The sequence below is a fragment of the Schistocerca gregaria genome, chromosome 5 (assembly GCF_023897955.1).
Source record: "Schistocerca gregaria isolate iqSchGreg1 chromosome 5, iqSchGreg1.2, whole genome shotgun sequence".
Lineage (NCBI taxonomy): Eukaryota > Metazoa > Arthropoda > Insecta > Orthoptera > Acrididae > Schistocerca > Schistocerca gregaria.
The window spans coordinates 451599431-451623322 of NC_064924.1; the positions used below are offsets into that span (position 1 = coordinate 451599431).

The 23892-nt window shown below is 43.3% G+C and overlaps 1 protein-coding gene across 1 annotated transcript; it reads right to left on the minus strand.

Moving 5' to 3' along the window:
- Positions 1-15399: 15399 nt before the first annotated feature.
- On the minus strand, positions 15400-20817 carry LOC126272329 (pro-resilin-like). The gene is made up of 3 exons (XM_049975110.1): positions 20768-20817; positions 17603-18382; positions 15400-16131 (listed from the first exon to the last, which is right to left on the minus strand). The coding sequence occupies exons 1-3, from the start codon at positions 20774-20776 to the stop codon at positions 15532-15534; spliced, it is 1389 nt and encodes a 462-aa protein (XP_049831067.1). The 5' UTR covers positions 20777-20817; the 3' UTR covers positions 15400-15531.
- Between the last annotated feature and the right edge of the window lie 3075 nt (positions 20818-23892).

Here is a 23892-nt window from a genome sequence, read left to right on the forward strand (position 1 = left end):
TTTACAATTTGTACATACACCAGATGGTAGTTATAAGAATCGAGGGACACGATAGGGAACCAGTGATTCAGAAGTGAGAGGGTTGTAGCCTATCCCCGATGTTATTCGATCCGTGTATTGAGCAGGCAGCAAAGGAAACAAAACAAAAATTTCGATTAGAAGTTAAAGTCGAGAGAGAAGAAATAAAAAAAAATTTGTGGTTTCCCGATGACATTATAATACTGTCAGAGACAGCAAAATACTTGGAGTAACAGTTGAACAGAACGGATATTGTCTTGAAAGGAGGATATAAGATGAACATCAATAAAAGCAAAAGGAAGACAATGGAATGTACTTGAATTAAATCCGGTGATAATGATGGAAGTAGATTAGGAAATGAGACACTTAAAGCAGTAGATGATTTTTGTTATTTGGGAAGCAAATTAAGTGATGATGGTCGAAGCAGGAGGAGATAAAATATAGACTGGCAAAGGCAAGAAAAGTATTTCTGAAGAACGAGAGTTTATTACTGTTTCAAATTATTGTATTTTGGTTTATTAACGGTTCATAGCAACTACTACAATTTATCCACTCTTACTTGATATATGTTCATACAGCGGGGCATGCTGTCTGTGAAACGTGTTGCCAATAGAGTTAGTAACAAAGCGGTAATAAATATAAACGTCATACACGATGCGGCAGTTTTTCACACCTATCAGTGTTTATGACGCCATATCTCCTGAACTATGTGTCATGCAATGATATAACTTTGCAGGAACATTCAGTGGCACTGTGGAAACCCTTCGACTATTGTTTGCCAATACAGTTGGTATAAAAGAAACAACAAATTAGAACGTAATGCGTGATGCGACAATTTCATTGCATCGTCAGCGAAAATGTACTAAACAATTATCTCTTTGTGGCGGTTGTCAGCGAGAAAAAGATTCATAAAGGTTTGAAATTGCGTGTAAAGTTTGTTGCAAGTTACTAAGTCTCTCATTCTCACGTTTTGCGTGAATGAAGTCTAGGCGTTTGATCATCATGTGCTACACTCATTTTTCACCACCACCACCACCACCACCCCTTTAAGAGGTAGGTCGTCCCTAACCCTTCAGTGATCCCTTTCCAGACTGTAAGTGAACTGTCTATCAAGATCGATTGAATCGATTCACTGGCTTAGGAGGAGATGTCGTACATATACACATACGTACATATTAATGTGCATCGATTACTTACACGCTATGTTGATCAAAATTTCCCAATAAAAGATTAGTAAGGGGAAGAGATAAAGATCACAACGGGTAGCGCTACCTATGACCGGATGACTTACCTGTACATCAGTTATAAACTACGTATACAAACCCTCCTCGAGAAGCAGTCTATCAATAATGAAACCGTATCAGAATCCCAGGATCGTAATGTGCCAATGGGCAGACATCTATCCAGACCATTACACAGAAATTCCAAACTTCATCAGGATCCACTGCCAGAAGTACGGCAGTTAGGCGGGAGGTGGGGAAACTTGGATTTCATGGTAGGGCGGCTGCTCATAAGCCACACCTACACCGGTAAATTCCAAACGACGCCTCTCTTTGTGTAACGAGCGTAAGCATAGGACTATTAAACACTGTAAAAATGTTATGTGGAGTGACGAATCACGGTACACAATGTGGTGATCCGATGGCAGGGTGTGGATATGGCGGATGGCCGGTGAACATCTTCTGCCAGCGTGAGTAGTGCCAACAGTAAAATTCAGAGGCGGTGGTGTTATGGTGTTGTCTTGTTTTTCATGGAGGGGGCACTATCACAACACAGGCCTACATTGATGTTTTAAGAACCTTCTTGCTTCCCACTGTTGAAGAGCAATTCGGGGAATGGGATTGCGTCTTTCAACGCGATCGAGCACCTGTTCATAATGCACGACCTGTGGCGGAGTGGTTGCAGGACAATAACATTCCTGTAATGAACTGGCCAGCACAGAGTCTTGACCTAGGATGTTTTGGAACGCTGACTTCGTGCCAGACCTCACCGACCGATATCGATACCTCTCCTCAGTGCAGCACTCCATGAAGAATGGGCTGCTTTCCCCAGGAAACTTTTCAGCACCTTATTGAGCGTATGCCTACGAGAGTGAAAGCCGTCATCAAACCTAAGGGTAGACCAACACCAAACTGAACTCCAGCATTACCGACGTTGGGCGTCACGAACTTGCAAATCATTTTCAGCCACGTTTCCGGATAGTTTTGATCACATAGTGTGTGTAGTGATCGTTCATGCTGCCTAGAAGAGCAAGCTACGAGATGTACTGGAGAGAATACAATAATCCACCTGCCTCGTAAGTGTCAGGTACATCTCCAAAACGAATGTTGAGTAACACCGCCAAGTTGTATTAGCCTCGTAAACGGAAGAGTAATGACCATATTGTGCTGCACCAGCCTTGAAATTTCATCCAGAGCACTCCGAACTGCGTCGTAAATTCTCACACCTTCCACCTATAACCGCGGAGCCGTGCTCCCTGCCGCCGTTGGATAAGCAGCTGCAGCAGCAAGTCGTATAACCCTAGCTTACTTATTTGTTAGATAGTTTAATTAATTTCTTTGCGTGTTTTTGGGTAATTGCATTGTTTAATTCATATATTTCGGGCGTATTATAGTATTTGAGGGTTGTAGCATCGCGCCTTAGTACCTGAATAGTGCAAATTTGCGTAGTCGTCTGTCTTCTGTTTTTGTTGTGAACGGCCAGTGTCGGTTGGCCAGTCAGTGTGCTCCCTGCCGCCGTTGGATAAGCAGCTGCAGCAGCAAGTCGTATAACCCTAGCTTACTTATTTGTTAGATAGTTTAATTAATTTCTTTGCGTGTTTTTGGGTACTTGCATTGTTTAATTCATATATTTCGGGCGTATTATAGTATTTGACAGTTGTAGCATCGCGCTTTAGTGTTTACTTCGTAGATTCTTATTTAAATTGCGTGTGAGTTTCGTATAGGAGGTGCAATTTCGAGTTTTAGTTACTGTAATCGTAAATTCAGCAGATTGTAGCGCAGTCGTTAGTCATTTGTACAGGTTAGTTGATACATTCTTTGCGTGCTCCGCTTGCGTTATCTAGGCACCGACTCGTGTTTCAGTAACTGTTGTTAAACATCGATTAGAATGGACAGGGACTGCGATTGCTGTGTTCGGATGAGGGCTGACTTGGCATCCCTTCGCTCACAGCTGCAATCGGCGCTGACTTCGGTCGCGCAGCTTGAGGCTGTTGCCAATGGGCACCACTGTGGGGAGCCGGACTCGGGTATCACGGGGATGTCAACCTCATCCCGTCTGTCCCCAGATCGGTCTGCCGCTGTGGTTGCCCCGGTTGCTGCCCGCAGTGGGGCTGAGCCCTCGCCTGTGGTTGATTGGGAGGTCGTTCCAAGGCGTGGCAGGCAGCGAAAGGCGTCCCCGGAAGCTGATCAGAAAGCCTCCCCGGTGCGTCTGACAAACCGGTTTCAGGCACTGTCTCTGGCTGAGCCAGATGCAGCTGCCTGCCCTGTTTCAGAGGATCATTCTCAGCCTTCAAGGTCCGGGCAATCGCAGAGGTTGGGCTTACTGGTAGTTGGGAGCTCCAATGTTAGGCGCGTAATGGGGCCCCTTAGGGATAGGGCGGCTAAGGAGGGGAAGAAATCCAGTGTGCACTCCGTGTGCATTCCGGGAGGAGTCATTCCTGATGTGGAAAGGGTCCTTCCGGATGCCATGAAGAGCACAGGGTGCAGCCAGCTGCAGGTAGTGGCACATGTCGGCACTAATGACGTGTGTCGGTTTGGATCTGAGGAAATTCTCTCTGGATTCCAGCGGCTATCTGATTTGGTGAAGGCTGCCGGTCTTGCTTACGAGATGAAGGCAGAGCTCACCATCTGCAGCATCGTTGACAGAACCGACTGCGGACCTTTGGTGCAGAGCCGGGTGGAGGGTCTGAATCAGAGGCTCAGACGGTTTTGCGACCGTATTGGCTGCAGATTCCTTGACTTGCGCCATAGGGTGGTGGGGTTTCGGGTTCCGCTGAATAGGTCAGGAGTTCACTACACTCAGCTGGCGGCTACACGGGTAGCGGAGGCTGTGTGGCGTGGACTGGGCGGTTTTTTAGGTTAGAAGGCCTCGGGAAAGTGCGGGATGGGCTGCAATGTCAAAGGGTGCTTGGCAATTACAGGACGTGCTTGGATCAAGGAACAGTCGGAATTATAGTTGTAAACTGTTGTAGTTGCGCTGGAAAAGTCCCTGAGCTTCACGCGCTAATAGAAAGCACAGAAGCTGATATCGTTATAGGTACAGAAAGCTGGCTAAAGCCTGAAATAAGTTCTGCAGAAATTTTTACGAAGTCTCAGACGGTGTTCAGGAAAGATAGATTAGGCAGAATTGGTGGTGGAGTGTTGGTGTCTGTCAGTAGTGGTTTATCTTGTAGTGAAGTCGAAGTAGATACTCTGTGCGAATTGGTGTGGGTGGAGGTTATACTTAACAGCCGAATTAAGTTAATAATTGGCTCCTTCTACCGACCCCCAGACTCCGATGATACAGTTGCGGAACAGTTCAGAGAAAGTTTGAGTCTCGTAACAAATAAATACACCACTCATACGGTTATAGTTGGTGGGGACTTCAACCTACCCTCGGTATGTTGGCAAAAATACTTGTTCAAAACCGGTGGTAGGCACAAAACGTCTTCCGAGATTGTCCTAAATGCATTCTCCAAAAATTATTTAGAGCAGTTAGTCCACGAACCCACGCGAATTGTAAATGGTTGCGAAAACACACTTGACCTCTTGGCCACAAACAATCCAGAGCTGATAGAGAGCATCATGACTGATACAGGGATTAGTGATCACAAGGTCATTGTAGCTAGGCTCAATACCATTTCTTCCAAATCCATCAGAAACAAACGCAAAATAATTTTATTTAAAAAAGCGGATAAAGTGCCACTAGAAGCCTTCCTAAAAGACAATTTCCATTCCTTCCGAACTGACTATGCGAATGTAGACGAGATGTGGCTCAAATTCAAAGATATAGTAGCAACAGCAATTGAGATATTCATACCTCATAAATTGGTAAGAGATGGAACGGATCCCCCGTGGTACACAAAAAAGGTCCGAACGCTGTTGCAGAGGCAACGGAAAAAGCATGCGAAGTTCAGAAGAACGCGAAATCCTGAAGATGGGCTAAAATTTACAGACGCGCGAAATTTGGCACGTACTTCGATGCGAGATGCCTTTAATAGGTTCCACAACGAAACATTGTCTCGAAATTTGGTAGAAAATCCGAAGAAATTCTGGTCGTATGTAAAGCACACAAGCGGCAAGACGCAGTCAATACCTTCGCTGCGCAGTGCCGATGGTACTGTTATCGACGACTGCGCCGCTAAAGCGGAGTTATTGAACGCAGTTTTCCGAAATTCCTTCACCAGGGAAGACGAATGGAATATTCCAGAATTTGAAACACGAACATCTGCTAGCATGAGTTTCTTAGAAGTAGATACCTTAGGGGTTGCGAAGCAACTCAAATCGCTTGATACGGGCAAGTCTTCAGGTCCAGATTGTATACCGATTAGGTTCCTTTCAGATTACGCTGATACTATAGCTCCCTACTTAGCACTCATATACAACCGCTCGCTCACCGATAGATCTGTACCTACAGATTGGAAAATTGCGCAGGTCGCACCAGTGTTCAAGAAGGGTAGTAGGAGTAATCCATTTAACTACAGACCTATATCATTGACGTCGGTTTGCAGTAGGGTTTTGGAGCATATACTGTATTCAAACATTATGAATCACCTCGAAGGGAACGATCTATTGACACGTAATCAGCATGGCTTCAGAAAACATCGCTCTTGTGCAACGCAGCTAGCTCTTTATTCGGACGAAGTAATGGCCGCTATCGACAAGGGATCTCAAGTTGATTCCGTATTTCTAGATTTCCGGAAAGCTTTTGACACCGTTCCTCACAAGCGACTTCTAATCAAGCTGCGGAGCTATGGGGTATCGTCTCAGTTGTGCGACTGGATTCGTGATTTCCTGTCAGGAAGGTCGCAGTTCGTAGTAATAGACGGCAAATCATCGAGTAAAACTGAAGTGATATCAGGTGTTCCCCAGGGAAGCGTCCTGGGACCTCTACTGTTCCTGATCTATATAAATGACCTGGGTGACAATCTGAGCAGTTCTCTTAGGTTGTTCGCAGATGATGCTGTAATTTACCGTCTAGTAAGGTCATCCGAAGACCAGTATCAGCTGCAAAGCGATTTAGAAAAGATTGCTGTATGGTGTGTCAGGTGGCAGTTGACGCTAAATAACGAAAAGTGTGAGATGATCCACATGAGTTCCAAAAGAAATCCGTTGGAATTCGATTACTCGATAAATAGTACAATTCTCAAGGCTGTCAACTCAACTAAGTACCTGGGTGTTAAAATTACAAACAACTTCAGTTGGAAGGACCACATAGACAATATTGTGGGGAAGGCGAGCCAAAGGTTGCGTTTCATTGGCAGGACACTTAGAAGATGCAACAAGTCCACTAAAGAGACAGCTTACACTACACTCGTTCGTCCTCTGTTAGAATATTGCTGCGCGGTGTGGGATCCTTACCAGGTGGGATTGACGGAGGACATCGAGAGGGTGCAAAGAAGGGCAGCTCGTTTTGTATTATCGCGTTATAGGGGAGAGAGTGTGGCAGATATGATACACGAGTTGGGATGGAAGTCATTACAGCATAGACGTTTTTCGTCGCGGCGAGACCTTTTTACGAAATTTCAGTCACCAACTTTCTCTTCCGAATGCGAAAATATTTTGTTGAGCCCAACCTACATAGGTAGGAATGATCATCAAAATAAAATAAGAGAAATCAGAGCTCGAACAGAAAGGTTTAGGTGTTCGTTTTTCCCGCTCGCTGTTCGGGAGTGGAATAGTAGAGAGATAGTATGATTGTGGTTCGATGAACCCTCTGCCAAGCACTTAAATGTGAATTGCAGAGTAGTCATGTAGATGTAGATGTAGATGTAGAGACTCATCTCCCACTAACTCTGCGTCTGAAACAGCATCCAAGGCTGACAGGGCATTTTGACGAAACTGCATTCTAACATGCGAATATTACCTCGCTCCTAGTGAGTAGCACACAGTGAGCGAAGTTACGCACAGACATTTAGAATCAAAATTGTGCTGATATGTACGCGACTACTTTGGAGGCTAGCAGCAAAATATTTAGTTTAGTTATGTATTTCTTATTGCAACAGTTTGTGGTCGTTTCAATGATATTATATAATTACGGCACACAAGTTGATAGAAGATCTTTCCGGTCATCCGAGGTGAGCATGGATTGAGCGTTCTCGTGATTCGAAACTTGGTGGCCGTTGTAGTAATTGAAACCTCCAGCACGGGAGTAAGATGCCTCATCTGCAATCGAACAATACAAACTGCAGGAGATATCGAACTGTAGTACAACTTAACGTAATCCGTTGGCAGACATGAAACCTAGATCAAATTTTTCGGCCCTGTGGCCTACACACGATTTTTACGGCAGGAGCGCAATTGCTGTTCAGATACAGCTCTCCACACTGTTTGCGGGAGTTTAACGATAAATCTCCTCTCTATCCAATACGACCTCCTCACACTCTACTGCGCGCAATGATCTTTCTCGTGTATCTTGGTCAGCTCCCAAAGGCTTGAACGACTAACTTTCTCGTTAGTTCCTTTTCATAACGATAAATTTCTTAAAATTTGCATGACACCTGCTTACGAAACCTTCCTCTTACGCAACTGTACGTTTAATTTCAATACAATATTCTCAAGGCCCTTGAAGCACAAGGGTTTGTTCGTAACGTTTCAGAAACCAATTACTCTCCTGTCTTAGTAATATCATTGCGTCATGTTATCGAGTTGTATTGATTAAAAAACTAATGTGCGTATAAAATTATTAATATAATAGTAAAGAAGATTGTAAAATTCCTTTAATGCATCTGTTGAATAAGAAGGTAGACAGAGATAACTACGCTCCTGTTACTGATTTTTATTGATTAAGAATGTGGGAAATTAAGGAGATGGGACCTGGATAAACTGAAAGAACCAGGGGTTGTACAGAGTTTCAGAGAGAGCATAAGGGAACAATTGACAGGAATAGGGGAAAGAAATACAGTAGAAGAAGAATGGGTAGCTCTGAGGGATGTAGTAGTGAAGGCAGCAGAGGATAAAGTAGGTACAAAGACGAGGGCTGCTAGAAATCCTTGGGTAACAGAAGAAATATTGAATTTAATTGATGAAAGGAGAAAATATAAAAATGCAGTAAATGAAGCAGGCAAAAAGGAATACAAACGTCTCAAAAATGAGATCGACAGGAAGTGCAAAATGGCTAAACAGGGATGGCTAGAGGACAAATGTAAGGATGTAGAAGCTTATCTCACTAGGGGTAAGATAGATACTGCCTACAGGAAAATTAAAGAGACCTTTGGAGAGAAGAGAACCACGTGTATGAATATCAAGAGGTCAGATGGCAGCCCAGTTCTAAGCAAAGAAGGGAAGGCAGAAAGGTGGAAAGAGTATATAGAAGGTTTATACAAGGGCGATGTACTTGAGGACAATATTATGGAAATAGAAGAGGATGTAGATGAAGACGAAATGGGAGATACGATACTGCGTGAAGAGTTTGACAGAGCACTGAAAGACCTGAGTCGAAACAAGGCCCCTGGAGTAGACAACATTCCATTAGAACTACTGACGGCCTTGGGAGAGCCAGTCATGACAAAACTCTACCAGCTGGTGAGCAAGATGTATGAGACAGGCGAAATACCCTCAGACTTCAAGAAGAATATAATAATTCCAATCCCAAAGAAAGCAGGTGCTGACAGATGTGAAAATTACCGAACTATCAGTTTAATAAGCCACGGCTGCAAAATACTAACGCGAATTCTTTACAGACGAATGGAAAAACTGGTAGATGCAGACCTCGGGGAAGATCAGTTTGGATTCCGTCGAAATGTTGGAACACGTGAGGCAATACTGACCTTACGACTTATCTTAGAAGAAAGATTAAGAAAAGGCAAACCTACGTTTCTAGCATTTGTAGACTTAGAGAAAGCTTTTGACAATGTTGACTGGAATACTCTTTTTCAAATTCTAAAGGTGGCAGGGGTAAAATACAGGGAGCGAAAGGCTATTTATAATTTGTACAGAAACCAGATGGCAGTAATAAGAGTCGAGGGGCATGAAAGGGAAGCAGTGGTTGGGAAAGGAGTGAGACAGGGTTGTAGCCTCTCCCCGATGTTATTCAATCTGTATATTGAGCAAGCAGTAAAGGAAACAAAAGAAAAATTCGGAGTAGGTATTAAAATTCATGGAGACGAAGTAAAAACTTTGAGGTTCGCCGATGACATTGTAATTCTGTCAGAGACGGCAAAGGACTTGGAAGAGCAGTTGAACGGAATGGACAGTGTCTTGAAAAGAGGATATAAGATGAACATCAACAAAAGCAAAACGAGGATAATGGAATGTAGTCAAATTAAATCGGGTGATACTGAGGGAATTAGATTAGGAAATGAGACACTTCAAGTAGTAAAGGAGTTTTGCTATTTAGGAAGTAAAATAACTGATGATGGTCGAAGTAGAGAGGATATAAAATGTAGACTGGCAATGGCAAGGAAAGCGTTTCTGAAGAAGAGAAATTTGTTAACATCGAGTATAGATTTATGTATCAGGAAGTCGTTTCTGAAAGTATTTGTTTGGAGTGTAGCCATGTATGGAAGTGAAACATGGACGATAACTAGTTTGGACAAGAAGAGAATAGAAGCTTTCGAAATGTGGTGCTACAGAAGAATACTGAAGATAAGGTGGATAGATCACGTAACTAATGAGGAGGTATTGAATAGGATTGGGGAGAAGAGAAGTTTGTGGCACAACTTGACTAGAAGAAGGGATCGGTTGGTAGGACATGTTTTGAGGCATCAAGGGATCACAAATTTAGCGTTGGAGGGCAGCGTGGAGGGTAAAAATCGTAGAGGGAGACCGAGAGATGAGTACACTAAGCAGATTCAGAAGGATGTAGGTTGCAGTAGGTACTGGGAGATGAAGCAGCTTGCACAGGATAGAGTGGCATGGAGAGCTGCATCAGGCCAGTCTCGGGACTGAAGACAACAACAACAACAACAAGAAACTGATGTGCATATAAAATAATTAATATAATAATAAAGAAGATTGAAGAAATGTGTTGGTCATACGTTGAATAAGATGATAGAACAGACTTAAATGACTACAGGGGAATCTCAATAACATGAGTTGCGTACAAAATTATGTCCCCTTGTTTTCTCGGTAAATCACAGAAACCACTTGAACCAAAAATTACAGAATATCAGGCATGATTCAGACTATGCCGTTCGTGTCCGGAGGAGATCTTCAACCTGAATCTAATTTTTATCATCATCTAACCATAAATCTTGGTCATGTTTGTATTTCAGTTCACTGACGCCCACTAAATTCTCTTTAAGACTATCCATCAATTTCTTCATTATCTTCAACTTGCCAAAGACATTAAAATTTCAAACACTCCTTCTACATCTACATCTACATCTACATTTATACTCCGCAAGCCACCCATTGGTGAGTGGCGGAGGGCACTTTTTGTGCCACTGTCATTACCTCCGTTTCCTGTTCCAGTCACGTGTGGTTCGCGGGAAGAACGACTGTCTGAAAACCTCCGTGCGCGCTCTAATCTCTCTAATTTTACATTCGTGATCTCCTCGGGAGGTATAAGTAGGGGGAAGCAATATATTCGATACCTCATTCAGAAACCTTGCGAGTAAGCTACACCGCGATGCAGAGCGGCTCTCTTGCAGAGTCTGCCACTTGAGTTAACATCTCCGTAACGCTATCACGGTTACCAAATAACCCTGTGACGAAACGCGCCGCTCTTCTTTGGATCTCAGATTTGCAGGGTAACTTCATTTTTGCACACCGTACGAATCCTGAAGAGTCATAAAACAACATGCAACTTGGTAAACCTGCAGGTTCCATGACGACGGATGCGATTCTATCACATCTGTAGCGGTCCATCTATAAAACAATGGACGAAACAGTTTCTTACTTTCCATAATTAGAGGAAAGGGAAAGTGAAATACGGTTAATGCGAGTACAAAGAACTTGCCCAGCTAGGTCCGTACTGCCAAAATTCAAAGTGTCTAGCTTATTAAGTCTAGAAAATAGAGGATCAGTTAGATGACGATCTGTTTGGCTTTAAAGGCACCTAACAGGCAGTTCTGACCACGCGCCTGTTAATGTAAGCACCATTTAACAAAAATATAGACATATACATTGGATTTCTCAAACTAGAACAAGGGTTCGACAGTGTAAAATGGTGCAACATGTTAGAAATTCGTAGGATAATAGGTGTAAGCTGTATACGCAAGATGTGTAGGAACCAAGAGGAAAAAATAATAATGAACATCTAAGAAAGAAGTGCTCGGTTCAGGAAGGGTGTAATACATGTTGTAGTTAAAAGTGATTGAAATGGCTCTGAGCGCTATGGGACTTAAATTCTAAGGTCATCAGCCCCCTAGAACTTAGACCTACTTAAACCAAACTAACCTAAGGACATCACACACATCCATGCCCGAGGCAGGATTCGAGCCTGCGACCGTAGCGGTCGCGCGGTTTCAGACTGTAGCGTCTAGAACCACTCGGCCATGACCACTTGTTGTAGTCTTTCGTCTTTGGGCTATAACGTAATGACAGATTTAAGATAAATATTCGGGAATAGGATTAAATTCAGTGTGAAAGGATATCAATGATAAGATTCACTTATGGCGTTGCTGTCGTGATTGAAAGTGAAGAAAAATTACAAGGCCTGTTCAATAGAATGAACAGTCTGATGAGCAAATGCTAAAGTTTGAAAGTAAAGACGAAAGTACAGAGAAGTAGCAGCAATTAGGGTAGAAATAAACTTAACATCAAACTGGGGGTCACTAAGTAGACGATGTGAAATAATTGTCCAAAGTAACGTAGCCCGTGACGCACGAAACAAGGAAGACACGAAAAGAAGATTAGCACACGCAAAGAGCGACTTACTGGCTAAAAGAAAGGCACTAATAGCAGACATAAGTCTTGAGAAAGACATTTTGAGAACGTACGTTTCTAACAGAGCACGATATGCAAGTAAATCGTGGACTGTGCAAAACAGTAAAAGAAAAGAATGAAAGCGTTTATGATAAGGTGCTTCAGAAAGATGCTGAAAATTAGATGGTCTGAGAAGAAACGAGGATGTTCTCCGCAGAATCGACGCGAATGGAACATTGCGTAAAACATGGACATGAAGAAGAGACAAGAACACATGACATGTTAAGACAACAAGAGATCCTTATTGCCTGAGGGAAATGTAAAGAGTAAAAAGGTGTGCAAAGACGTAGCTTAGGACACAAACAACAAATAATTGAGGACGGTGGGTACAAGTTGTTATTAAGAGATGGAAAGGTCGGTAGAGGAGAGAAATTCGTAGAGGGCCGCATCAAACCAGTCAGAAGACTTACGACCCAAAAACAGAAAGTCTTGTTACACCTACGCTATGCTGATCAACAGACAGTAGTTGCTGTTGTCAGAGAAACACAGATGTAACAAGCATCGCCGTATATACCTAAAAATGTATGCGAATGAAGTAGCATACGCACGAAGTATCCTGAAATATCGCGGCACTTAGCAGTATGGCAGAAAAACTCACTCTGTTTTACATATTCTCGTTCTAATATACAAGCTGGAGCTAGGTTTTTCTTTCTTGGCTCTTCTGTTGTGATGTTATGTGAAAGTTAAATTGAGTTATCTACACTCTTTTTTAAAAAAGGAAATAGCACGCACCATGAAGGATTTACTCGAATGGGATGTAAATCGGTAGATGTGACGTAAATGCACAGACAAACAAACGTTTACAATTTCAGAAAAACTTAGAGGAGTTATTCAACAGAAATAGCTTCTCCACAAATTGAGCAAGTCAATAATGCATTGGTCCACCTGTGGCCATTATGCAAACAGTTACTCAGCTTGGCACTGACAGAGTTGTTTGACGTCCTTCTGGGGGATATCGTGCCACATTCTGTTCAACTGGCACCTTAGTTCGTCAGAATCCCGAGTTGGTTGGAGAGCCCTACTGCCCATAATGCTCCAAAAGTTTTCAGTTAGGGAGAGATCCAGCGACCTTTTTGGCCAAGTTAGGGTTTGGCATGCACGAAGACAACCAATAGTTACTTTCACCGTCTGCAGGCGGGAATTAAGTTACTGAAATCAAAGCCCAGGATGGCTTGCCATGAAATGCAGCAAAAAGGATCGTAGTCGAAAAGGGTCGTAGTACCCGTCGACGTACCAATGTGCCGTAAGAGTGCCGTGAATAACAACCGATGGGATCCTGCTGTGAAAATAAATAGCACACCCACACCATCACTCCTCGTTGTCAGACTATATGGCGGGCAGCAGTCAGTCTGGTATTCCACCACGGTCCAGGGCATCGACAGACCCTTTTTCGGCCTAGGATCTCATTGACTGGAGTAGGACTGTTTTCAGTAATGAGCCCGACTGCCAACTAAGCCCTGATGACTAGCGAAGACGACTCGGGAGAACGCCCCCCCCCCCCCTGCCCCAGGCACCGGTGGGACACCAACGTGAGTGTCGTCGGTCATACCGACCGACAACCATGGAGTGATGGTCTCGGGTGCCATTTATTTTCCTAGTAGTACTCCATTGGCTGTCGTCCGCGTCACCCTTTCTGCACAGCGGTAAGTCGACGATGTTATACGCCCCGATTTGTGTCTCTTTATGGCAGGGAACCCTAATCTTACATTTCAGCAAGGTAATGCCTGCCCACACTTCGCGGGAGTCTCTACTTCTTTTCTTCGTGCTTGGCAGTCTAGTTCTTGAGCAGCAATGGCGCCTAATCTCTCCTCAGTTAAGAACGGTTTGAACATTGTGAGCGGGGCCCTCCAATCAGCACAGCCCTCAGAAGGACATCCGATAGAAATCAGTCGTGTGTGTGTGTGTTTGTGTGTATGTGTTTGTGTTTGTGTGTGTGTGTGCGTGTGCATGTGTGTGCGTGTACATGTGTGTGTGTGTGTGTATGTGTGTGTTAAAGGTAATATGACATTGCATTAAAATACATTTCTAAATCACTGAAGTGTCGATGTATACATTATTATGTATTGTCGTATTTCATCTCCAAAATACTGAAGTTTTGAAGTTTGTACGTGCGTGGGTAACGTCTGGTATTTTAGGTAGGGTTAATCATTATCATCTCTTTCCTCTGTGACATATCCTCCTGGAAGCGTTTGATGTCTCCGTGAAATTCGATATAGAATAGCACGTCCCCCTGAACACATTTGGAATATATGTAAAGGAATAGTTATTACATTTTGGTTTCAAGTCTACTTAAGAACAAATCGAGAATTGAATTGTGCTAGGAGGTCGTGGAGGTAACTTTCAAGCACCATATAATATTTTGAATACCTGTTCAATCTGCATGCAGTGCGTATCAAGTAGGCAGCCTTCCTCCTGAGCTTAGTCTGCTTGAGCGCTCACAATAGAAGAAATAACTTGCATAAGTTTTCAGACGTTTTTAGGAAATTAGATATTTCAAACTAATGGTGAAAATTAATGAACTTTGAATGTAATTGGAGTGTAGTTTAATTTCTTCCAGAGTTTACAATGAGGAACTGCAGTTCATATTTCACCTTTGGTCTTTCCCAGTTACTAAATGATAAATAGCTACTACTCGTCTGGAAAAAAAAATCGCTAAGTATAGTACAGCGACACACGTCTGCATTACTTGTCAGCGGCAAGTTTATGTGCTTCAGCAACGTTACCACTAGAAAATGATCCGGGATGTTGGCGGTCTATAACCCATTCTTACATTCATATTTGTGTTTTCCATGGTCTCCCTAAATCGCTTAAGGAAAATGTCAAAATAGATCCTTTGAAAAGGGCACAATCGATTTCCTCATTCACCCTTCCCCAATCAGGGCTTGCACTATGTCCCTACGATCTCGTCGCCTATGCACATTTTACCCTACCCTTCCTTCCTTCCTTCCTTCCTTCTGTCTTGTTGTGACAGTTTCGTCATGAAGTAGTCGACGTTGGCGCTTGAGTGATGACATTCGAGAACCAGTGTAGGTCTGATACAAGAAAACACACCCAAATAAGAACAAGCTGAGATCAAAAATGGACCATGTTAAGTTTTAATCCTTGGTTAGTATTCCGTTTTAGTACTAAAATGTTTGCATCTATTCTTTACTGACTGGTCACCTGAACAATATGAAAGACACACTGTCTTTCTTCAGAAGATTGTTTATGAAAACAGTAGTGAATGCATTTTGAAGTTCTCAACATCTTGGTGGAAGAGAACACAAGCTGATGAGGTCGAATAGCTTCTGAAGGACGAATAAACAGTCGAGTATTGCATTAATTACATTTAAATTTATTGTTCTTAAGAGTATATACATAAATACATGTCTCTACAGAATATATTTACAGAACTATTGAACATAAGCGAGATAAGATGCCACAGGGTATCCCATTTTCACTGGTATCAGTATGGACCATTTCCAGAGGACTGCAAACCATTGCCATTTCTACTGGGATAGCCACCATTACCATTGGAATATCCACCATTGCCGTTGGAGTAGCCACCATTGCCGTTGGAGTAGCCACCATTGCCGTTGGAGTAGCCACCATTGCCGTTGGAGTAGCCACCATTGCCGTTGGAGTAGCCACCATTGCCGTTGGAGTAGCCACCATTGCCGTTGGAGTAGCCACCATTGCCGTTGGAGTAGCCACCATTGCCGTTGGAGTAGCCACCATTACCATTGGAGTAGCCACCATTACCATTGGAGTAGCCACCGTTTCCTCTAGGATAACCTCCATTGCTGCTGGCATATCCGCCGTTCCCACCATTGGCATAGCCTCCATTGCCGTTGCCTCCATTACCTAGGCCAGTCTCCTCGTAGTTGACGGTCGGCCTGTAGCCGCCCTGATCGGCTTCATAGTCCACCACCTGCCTGCGACCATCAGGCAGCAACACGTGGTATTGACCTTGAGCACTGTCTCCCTCCCGAGACTCCTCGTGGCCAAATTCAACACCGCTCTCAGCGTCCTCCACCGTGTAGCTGAACTGGTAGTTAGCTGGTTCCTAAGAAAGAGACGATGGTTATTAAATATGTGCATGACGTCCAAATACTTGAGAAGAAAGTGGAGAAAGCGAGAGAATGTTTTGCCTTTGGGAAAGATATTCTCTTGTCTCCTGCCTTGGATCAATAACCAGCATGTGTTTTATGTTGCAATTGAATGCAGTTGTTTGAAGCAAGAACAACAAAGGGAACCTATACATCACAGATAACATACATATACTTTCCACCAAGCAACGAACTATTGTAGTATAATCAAAAATAATCAACGAGTTGTTAGTGTGCTCCTATTGGGAAAATAATTCCTCAGCCATTAATCCCGCAGTATTCGACAAGTATCAGCATGTATTGCGTATAACTATGGGTGATCGATTACTCCCTACTGCCTCAGCAGTGTCAAGATGTAAGCACCGAACGAAGTGTTGTGGCAAAGAAAACGCTGGACTTGTATTTGGAAGAAATACCGTCAACTCTCATTGTAATCATCTGGAGTTTCCATAATTTCCCGTAGTTTAGTTAAATCTCTTCACGTTATCGTCTACAAGACTTTCTCGTCAATATTTCCTTAGAAACAGCTGTAAGCTTTCAGTTGGAAAGCTTTTCTAAATGAGTCTTAAGTACCTCACAGCAACCGCAGGAAGGCCTCCAGATTTGGTGACCCGTTGAGAAAAATATGACCTATCTGCGAAATACGGCATGTCAGTTCATGGTAGTGAATCAGGTTTGTCGATGACAAATTTCGAAAATACAATCTTTACGAACATAGGCTTTCATATAAACATCTTAACAAAAGTTATATTCATGCTGTCATTATATCACAAGTGATTGTGAGTCACATAAACTGAGCTGATGCTATGCTTCAGACACTAGAAATCATATTTAAGTGCCTCACAAGTTGTTTAAATTGCTTCAGGAGAAACTGAAAAGAGCTGTTTAAAAGTATGTCAGACAAGTTATTGTCCCTTTCTTGTCCGGCTGAGCTTCACTCCTCTGCTTATTATGTCAATGTCAAAGGATCATTCAGCTCTAGTAGTCCATACCTTTGTAAACAGGAATAAGGAATGGAAGAAAATGATTTCATTATGATGTTAAACTTAAGAGTTTACCAGCAGTAAGAAAGTAATTTTAGGAGCCATTTGTACCAATATAGCCTACAGTATCTCTGCATTATTTGATTTTGTCCATATGTAAGTTTCCTCAGCCTGCTGTAGTTTCCTTATAAACCACTACATGCAACTTTCGAACCTCTGTGGTAACTACGTTAATGTTGTGCATAGTCATCGGAAGAATATCATATATTGCAACGACGTAAAGAATAACAGTGACACATATATCCAATGTGAGACCCAAATCTACGAAGCTTTGCACAACTATATCAGCTTTAGCAAGCACAGTTATCAAGATCGTAAGTCATGAACTTATTTTCAGGACACCAATACATTATACAAGATAGGGCAGAATATGACTTATACTTACTGCAAGATCATCTTGAGACGCTCCTCCATTGCCGTAGCCAGCAGCTCCAGGTACTCCATAGACGCTTGAGAGCCCATTGGCTGCTATTCCATTGCCTCCACCATTCGGTGCACCGTACTGAGCCGAAAGGCCACCATTGGCTCCCAAAAGACCTCCATTAGGGGCTCTGTACTGCGTGGCAAGCCCGTTTAGACCTCCTACACCGTTCCCATTTGGCGCTCCGTAGACTGATGACGGTATCCTCGCACCATTGTAGCCATTTCCTCCACCATTAGGCGCCCCGTACTGTGTCGACAGGCCGTTCCTTCCTCTCAAACCATTCGAACCTCCATTGGGAGCACCATATTGGGTGGACAGACCATTCGACCCGCCTGAACCACCGTTCAGGGAACCTCCATTTGGTGCTCCATACCTGCTAGACAGAGCTCCATTCGCCCTTCCAAAGCCGTTGCCAGAGATACGTCCATTAGTTCTGCCATTCAGAGCACCTCCATTGGGTGCTCCATATACGGATGAGAGACCTCCATTTTGCCTCCCAAAGCCGTTAGCACCAGGAGCACCATACTGAGAGGAAATTCCGTTGGTGCCGCCAAGTGCGTTACCATTGGGAGCGCCATAAGTTGTCGAGAGCCCATTACCATTGCTGAATCCATTGGTGCCTGTGCTGGGAGCCCCATACTGGGTGGAGATGCCACCGTTTCCTGCTGGAGGTAGGTACTGCCGGTTGACTGGTGGTTCGGCCAATACGCCGACCATGGACAATGTTACAAACAGGAGAAACTGCAAAGAAACAAGTTTCACAATATAATACTGTTAGCTAAATCCAAACATCTAATAATTAATTTCGTTTTTAGTACACACTAAGTAACTTCCAAATGCCTATTTCGGAATAAAATTTCAGTGTCTTTCACATTGCATATTATTTCTCATAATGTAGCAAACACTTATTCACGAAAAGTTGAAGCTAGTCTTACACCTTTGAGAACCCACATTTTTTTAAATGTGGAAGCCCATAAGTACTGGCGTTCTTTTCTAAAACAAAATTTTGAATGAGAAATACCATTTTTGGGTATACGTTTTATGTTATTCGGACATTAAACTGGAGTCTCAACTCGACACGTAAGAGCATTTCGGAAACCTTAGGGTTTTTCTTTTAATCGAGGTGCTAAAGTTGCAGAAGCTGTTCTAGAGCTTTGTGGCGTGCCTCTTAGTACGGCTCACAATTGGTTTAAGTGCTTCAAAGACAGCAATTTCGTCCCCGGAGAAGTGCATGGTCCATCAGGAACTGCTTGATCAAAACCGAACAGTGAATGCGAAAATATACATCTAACAAATGCAACAACGCAATAACGCTGCCCAGCAGCAACTGACTGGGCGTTCTACTGCAGCACGACAACGCCCTCACATCGCCAACGAATCCGTTCAAACGCCTGGTTGGGATATACTGCCACATATTCTGTATTCTCCCGACCGCAACGCTTGGCGTTTCGCTCAGTAATCACGTACAACTGAAGGCATGGCTAGACGACTAATTCTATTCGAAACCAGGTGCTTTCTACCGTCGAGGCATTGAACAGACTGCTATACCTTGGGTAGGAATTGTAAACAACAACGAAGAAGAGGTTATTGCTTGATTTGTTACTCACTTCTTGTTTATTTTGGAGTAAACTTTTAAAAAACGCCACAACATGTGCGCCAAGCTAATATGCCTGTGTTGTAAGGGAAAAGAGCCACTATCACTGATGCAGAATGAAGGAACAAAGAAGTACTGCCGGCCGCTTTGGCCGAGCGGTTCTAGGCGCTCCAGTCCGGAACCGCGCGAGTCCTACGGCCGCAGGTTCAAATCCTGCCTCGGGCATCGATGTGTGTGATGTCCTTAGCTTAGTTAGGTTTAAGTAGTTCTAAGGTCTAGGGGACTGATGACCTCAGATGTTAAGTTCCATAGTGCTCAGAGCCATTTGAACCATTTAAAAGAAGTACCGGTTGTTTGCGTCAGGAATCGTTACAGCATTCGCATGGGATGAATTAACGAAATTACAGAACAATCTACATCTGAATCAGCAGATAGATGTTTTCATCATTCTTCATCCCAAAAGGAGTCCAGTGCCTCAACCACGATGGTTGATCTAACATTCAAAAGTAATATCAAAAAACTGAAAGTTTTGGCAAGCATATTTTCTAGTAATATGAATGATTTTCTTTCGCATTCAAATGATGAAGTAAAATAGCTTTTTGGTTCATAGACTCCGAAGCAGCAAATTCGATTAAAACGGATGGTTTTTGTATTTTAAAATGCGCATCCAAGCCTTGCAGCTACAGACAGTTTAACATGAGAGACTTCTCAAAACGCAAAAGTTACTAAGATGGATGAGACTCGAAAGATTACAGTGCCCTTAGCGATTATATGGCACCAAATTCAAAGGGGAACATGAAACACCTATTGAATTGAAATTCCCTTATTGTTTCAGAACTGAAGTAGAGCACAAAAATATTTAACGTCGCTGCCCGAAATTGCTTTCTTCTGGACACTTTCATCGGATCAAATTTATCTGCGTTCACTTTAAAATGAAGGTTTGTGCATAACTATCAGCACATTTATTTTATTATCTTCTGGCCGCAATGTCTCTCCAGAATTAACGGTATGTATCGTTGCGCTGTGAGCAATGGCTTATGCCTAAGCAGTTGTATATCTGAAGACGTCACCGGGAAACTATGGAGTGACATGGTTCTATGGTAACACGTTAAACTCACATTCAGGAGATGCCAGTTTAAATCCACGCCCAAATAGCTAGAATTAGGTTGACTTCCTGTAATTTCTCTAAATGGCAAATAAGGCGGCTGTCAGCAAAGTTCCCCAATCCGAGTTTCCCTGGCCGTCGATAGTACTTTAGGCTGCAAACCTACTCCCTTCCTTGGAAGGGAAGTTCCTTTAGGAATAAGCCCTGCCTTTGAAAGTGCCACGAAAGATAGGTGAGTTTACTGAAGGAAGAAGGTGAGTTCATTGAAGATGATGAGTTTATAGAAGAAGAATGGCAGTTTATTGAAGGTGAGTTTGTTGAAGAAATAGAAGAAACATAGTTTTCCTTCTTCGTTAAGGCATAAGTCTTAAGTCATCGCTAGAAAACCAAGAGTCCTTTCGAGGCAGAACGTCCGGAGACGACTTACCGTGGCCATGATGTGTTGGTTGAGAAGGCGGTGGGAACTCTGGCGACTGCAGGGTGGCGATGGCCAGTTTATATAGGCGTGTGTGTCCGTCCGCCGAACTGGATGAGGGGCGCGTTGCGTCAGCGGCTCGGCTCACGCGCCGCCCAGGCTGCGTTGCGGCACAGCCCCCGCCGCCGCCCCTGCTCGCGGATCTGCCCGTGTATCGGCCGCTGCCGGCCCGTCTCTCACCACGGCCTCAGCCTTCCGCCGTCAACATACGTCACGTCGCGCGCAACTGGAGCATTACGGAGGGGCGCGTGGATCTCAGCCTTCGCAAGACCAGCCTCATTCTAAATCTGGAATGTACATACTTTCACTGCCACACACTTCGTGCAGCCGTTTACACACGAATGAAAATGTTTCTAGCTATTTGCGCATTTGCGATACCCATAGTTAGCTAGTTGCCTTATGTAAATAAATTATGGACTGCATTTTTCTGATCTACAACTAAATTCGTACTCCACAAGCCAACATTCCGCACATTCCGCAGGGAACACTTTACCCTTGCTAGTCACTCTACGTGTGCAACTACATGCAACTCCGCAAACAGCAGTACGGTGCATGGCGGAGGGTACCACATATCACTACAAGTCACGAGGGAAAAAATTACTATCTAAAAGCCTCCATAGTAAACCTAATTTCCAGCATACTTTCTCTGTGGTCCTTACGTGAAATGCACTTTGGGGTCAGTCGGCCTTAAATGCCGGTTCCCTAAATTTCCGCGATGGCGCCTACCATATTCGGTCCAGGAAATCGCGTTCCAGTTCACCAAGCATCCCGGTAATACTTGCGATCTGAGCGAACCCAGCGGAAATAAACACAGCAGCGTGTCTCTCATTTGCTTCGTTCTCTTCCTTTATTCCGTTCTGGTGGAATCACAGACATTACAAACAGTATCCAAGAACAGGTAGCATTAGCACTATACACACCTACTCCTACAAGGAGGAGCTGCATTTCCCCGAAATCCTCTCAATAAAACGAAGTCAAGCAGTCGCCTTCTCTAATACCGATCTGAGGAGCTCATTCCATTTCATACCAGCTTGCAACGTTACGCTTAGACAAGTAATCGATGTGATTGTATTGCGCAGCCCACCACTAATTCTGCAGAATTCCTTAACTTCATTGACTACGTGACCATCAATCCTGATGTTAAGTTTCTCGCTGTTCTCATTTCTACTACTTCTCATTACCTTCGTATTTCTCCGATTTACTCTCAAACCATACTGTGTACTCATTACACTGTTCATTCCGTTCAGCAGATCATTTAATGCTTCTTCACTTTCACTCAGGATAGCGTTGTCATCAGCGAATCGTATCATTGATATGCTTTCATCTTGTATTTTAATTCCAATGCTGAACCTTTCTTTTATTTCCATCATTGCTTCCTCGATGTACAGATCGAAGAGCAGGGGCGAAAGGCTACAGCCTTGTCTTACTCCCTTCTTAATACGAGCACTTCGTTCTTGATCGTCCACTCTTATTATTCCCTCTTGGTTGTTGTACATATTGTATATGACCCGTCTCTCCCTATAGCTTACCCTTACTTTTTTCAGAATCTTGAACAGCTTGCACCATTTTATATTGTCAAACGCTTTTTTCAGGTCGACAAATCCTATAAACGTGTCTTGATTTTTCTTTGCCCTTGTTTCCATTATTAGCCGTAACGTCAGGGTTGCCTCTCTCGTGCCTTTACTTTTCCTAAAGCCAAACTGATCGTCACCTAGCGCATTCTCAATTTTCTTTTCCATTCTTCTGTATATTATTCTTGTAAGCAGCTTCGATGCATGAGCTGTTAAGCTGATTGTGCGATAATTCTCGCACTTGTCAGCTCTTGCCGTCTTCAGAATTGTGTGGATGATGCTTTTCCGAAAGTCAGATGGTATGTCGCCAGACTCATATATTCTACACACCAACGTGAATAGTCGTTTTGTTGCCACTTCCCCTAATGATTTTAGAAATTCTGATGGAATGTTATCTATCCCTTCTGCTTTATTTGACCGTAAGTCCTCCAAAGCTCTTTTAAATTCCGATTCTAATGCTTGATCCCCTGTTTCTTCTTCTATCACATCAGACAAATCTTCACCCTCATAGAGGCTTTCGATGTATTCTTTCCACCTATCTGCTCTCTCCTCTGCATTTAACAGTGGAATTCCCGTTGCACTCTTAATGTTACCACCGTTGCTTTTAATGTCACCAAAGGTTGTTTGGACTTTCCTGTATGCTGAGTCTGTCCTTCCGACAATCATATCTTTTTCGATGTCTTCACATTTTTCCTGCAGCCATTTCGTCTTAGCTTCCCTGCACTTCCTATTTATTTCATTTCCCGGAACATGTTTGTACTTCCTCCTTTCATCAATCAACTGAAGTGTTTCTTCTGTTACCCATGGTTTCTTCGCAGCTACCTTCTTTGTACCTATGTTTTCCTTCCCTTTTTAGAGACGTCCATTTCTCTTCAACTGTGTTGCCTACTGCGCTATTCCTTATTGCTGCATTTATAGCGTTAGAGAACTTCAAACGTATCTCGTCATTCCTTAGAACTTCCATATCCCACTTCTTAGCGTATTGATTCTTCCTGACTAATGTCTTGAACTTCAGCCTACTCTTCATCACTACTATATTGTGATCTGAGTCTGTATCTGCTCCTGGGTACGCCTTACAATCCAGTATCTTATTTCGGAATCTCTGTCTGACCATGATGTAATCTAAATGAAATCTTCCCGTATCTTCCGGTCTTTTCCAAGTATACCTCCTCCTCTTGTGATTCTTGAACAGGTGTTCGCTATTACTAGCTGAAACTTGTTACAGAACGCAATTAGTCTTTCTCCTCTTTCATTCCTTGTCCCAAGCCCATATTCTCCTGTAACCTTTTCTTCTACTCCTTCCCCTACAACTTCATTTCAGTGGCCCATGACTATTAGATTTTCGTCCCCCTTTACATACTGCATAACCCTTTCAATATCCTCATACACTTTCTCTATCTGTTCATCTTCAGCTTGCGACGTCGGCGTGTATACCTGAACTATCGTTGTCGGTGTTGGTCTGCTGTCAATTCTGATTAGAACAACCCGGTCACTGAACTGTTCACA

Coding starts and splice junctions, on each gene's coding strand:
- LOC126272329 (XM_049975110.1), bottom strand. Junction 16,132..17,602: donor CGTCTCAAGATGATCTTGCA/GTAAGTATAAGT, acceptor TCTCTTTCTTAG/GAACCAGCTAACTACCAGTT.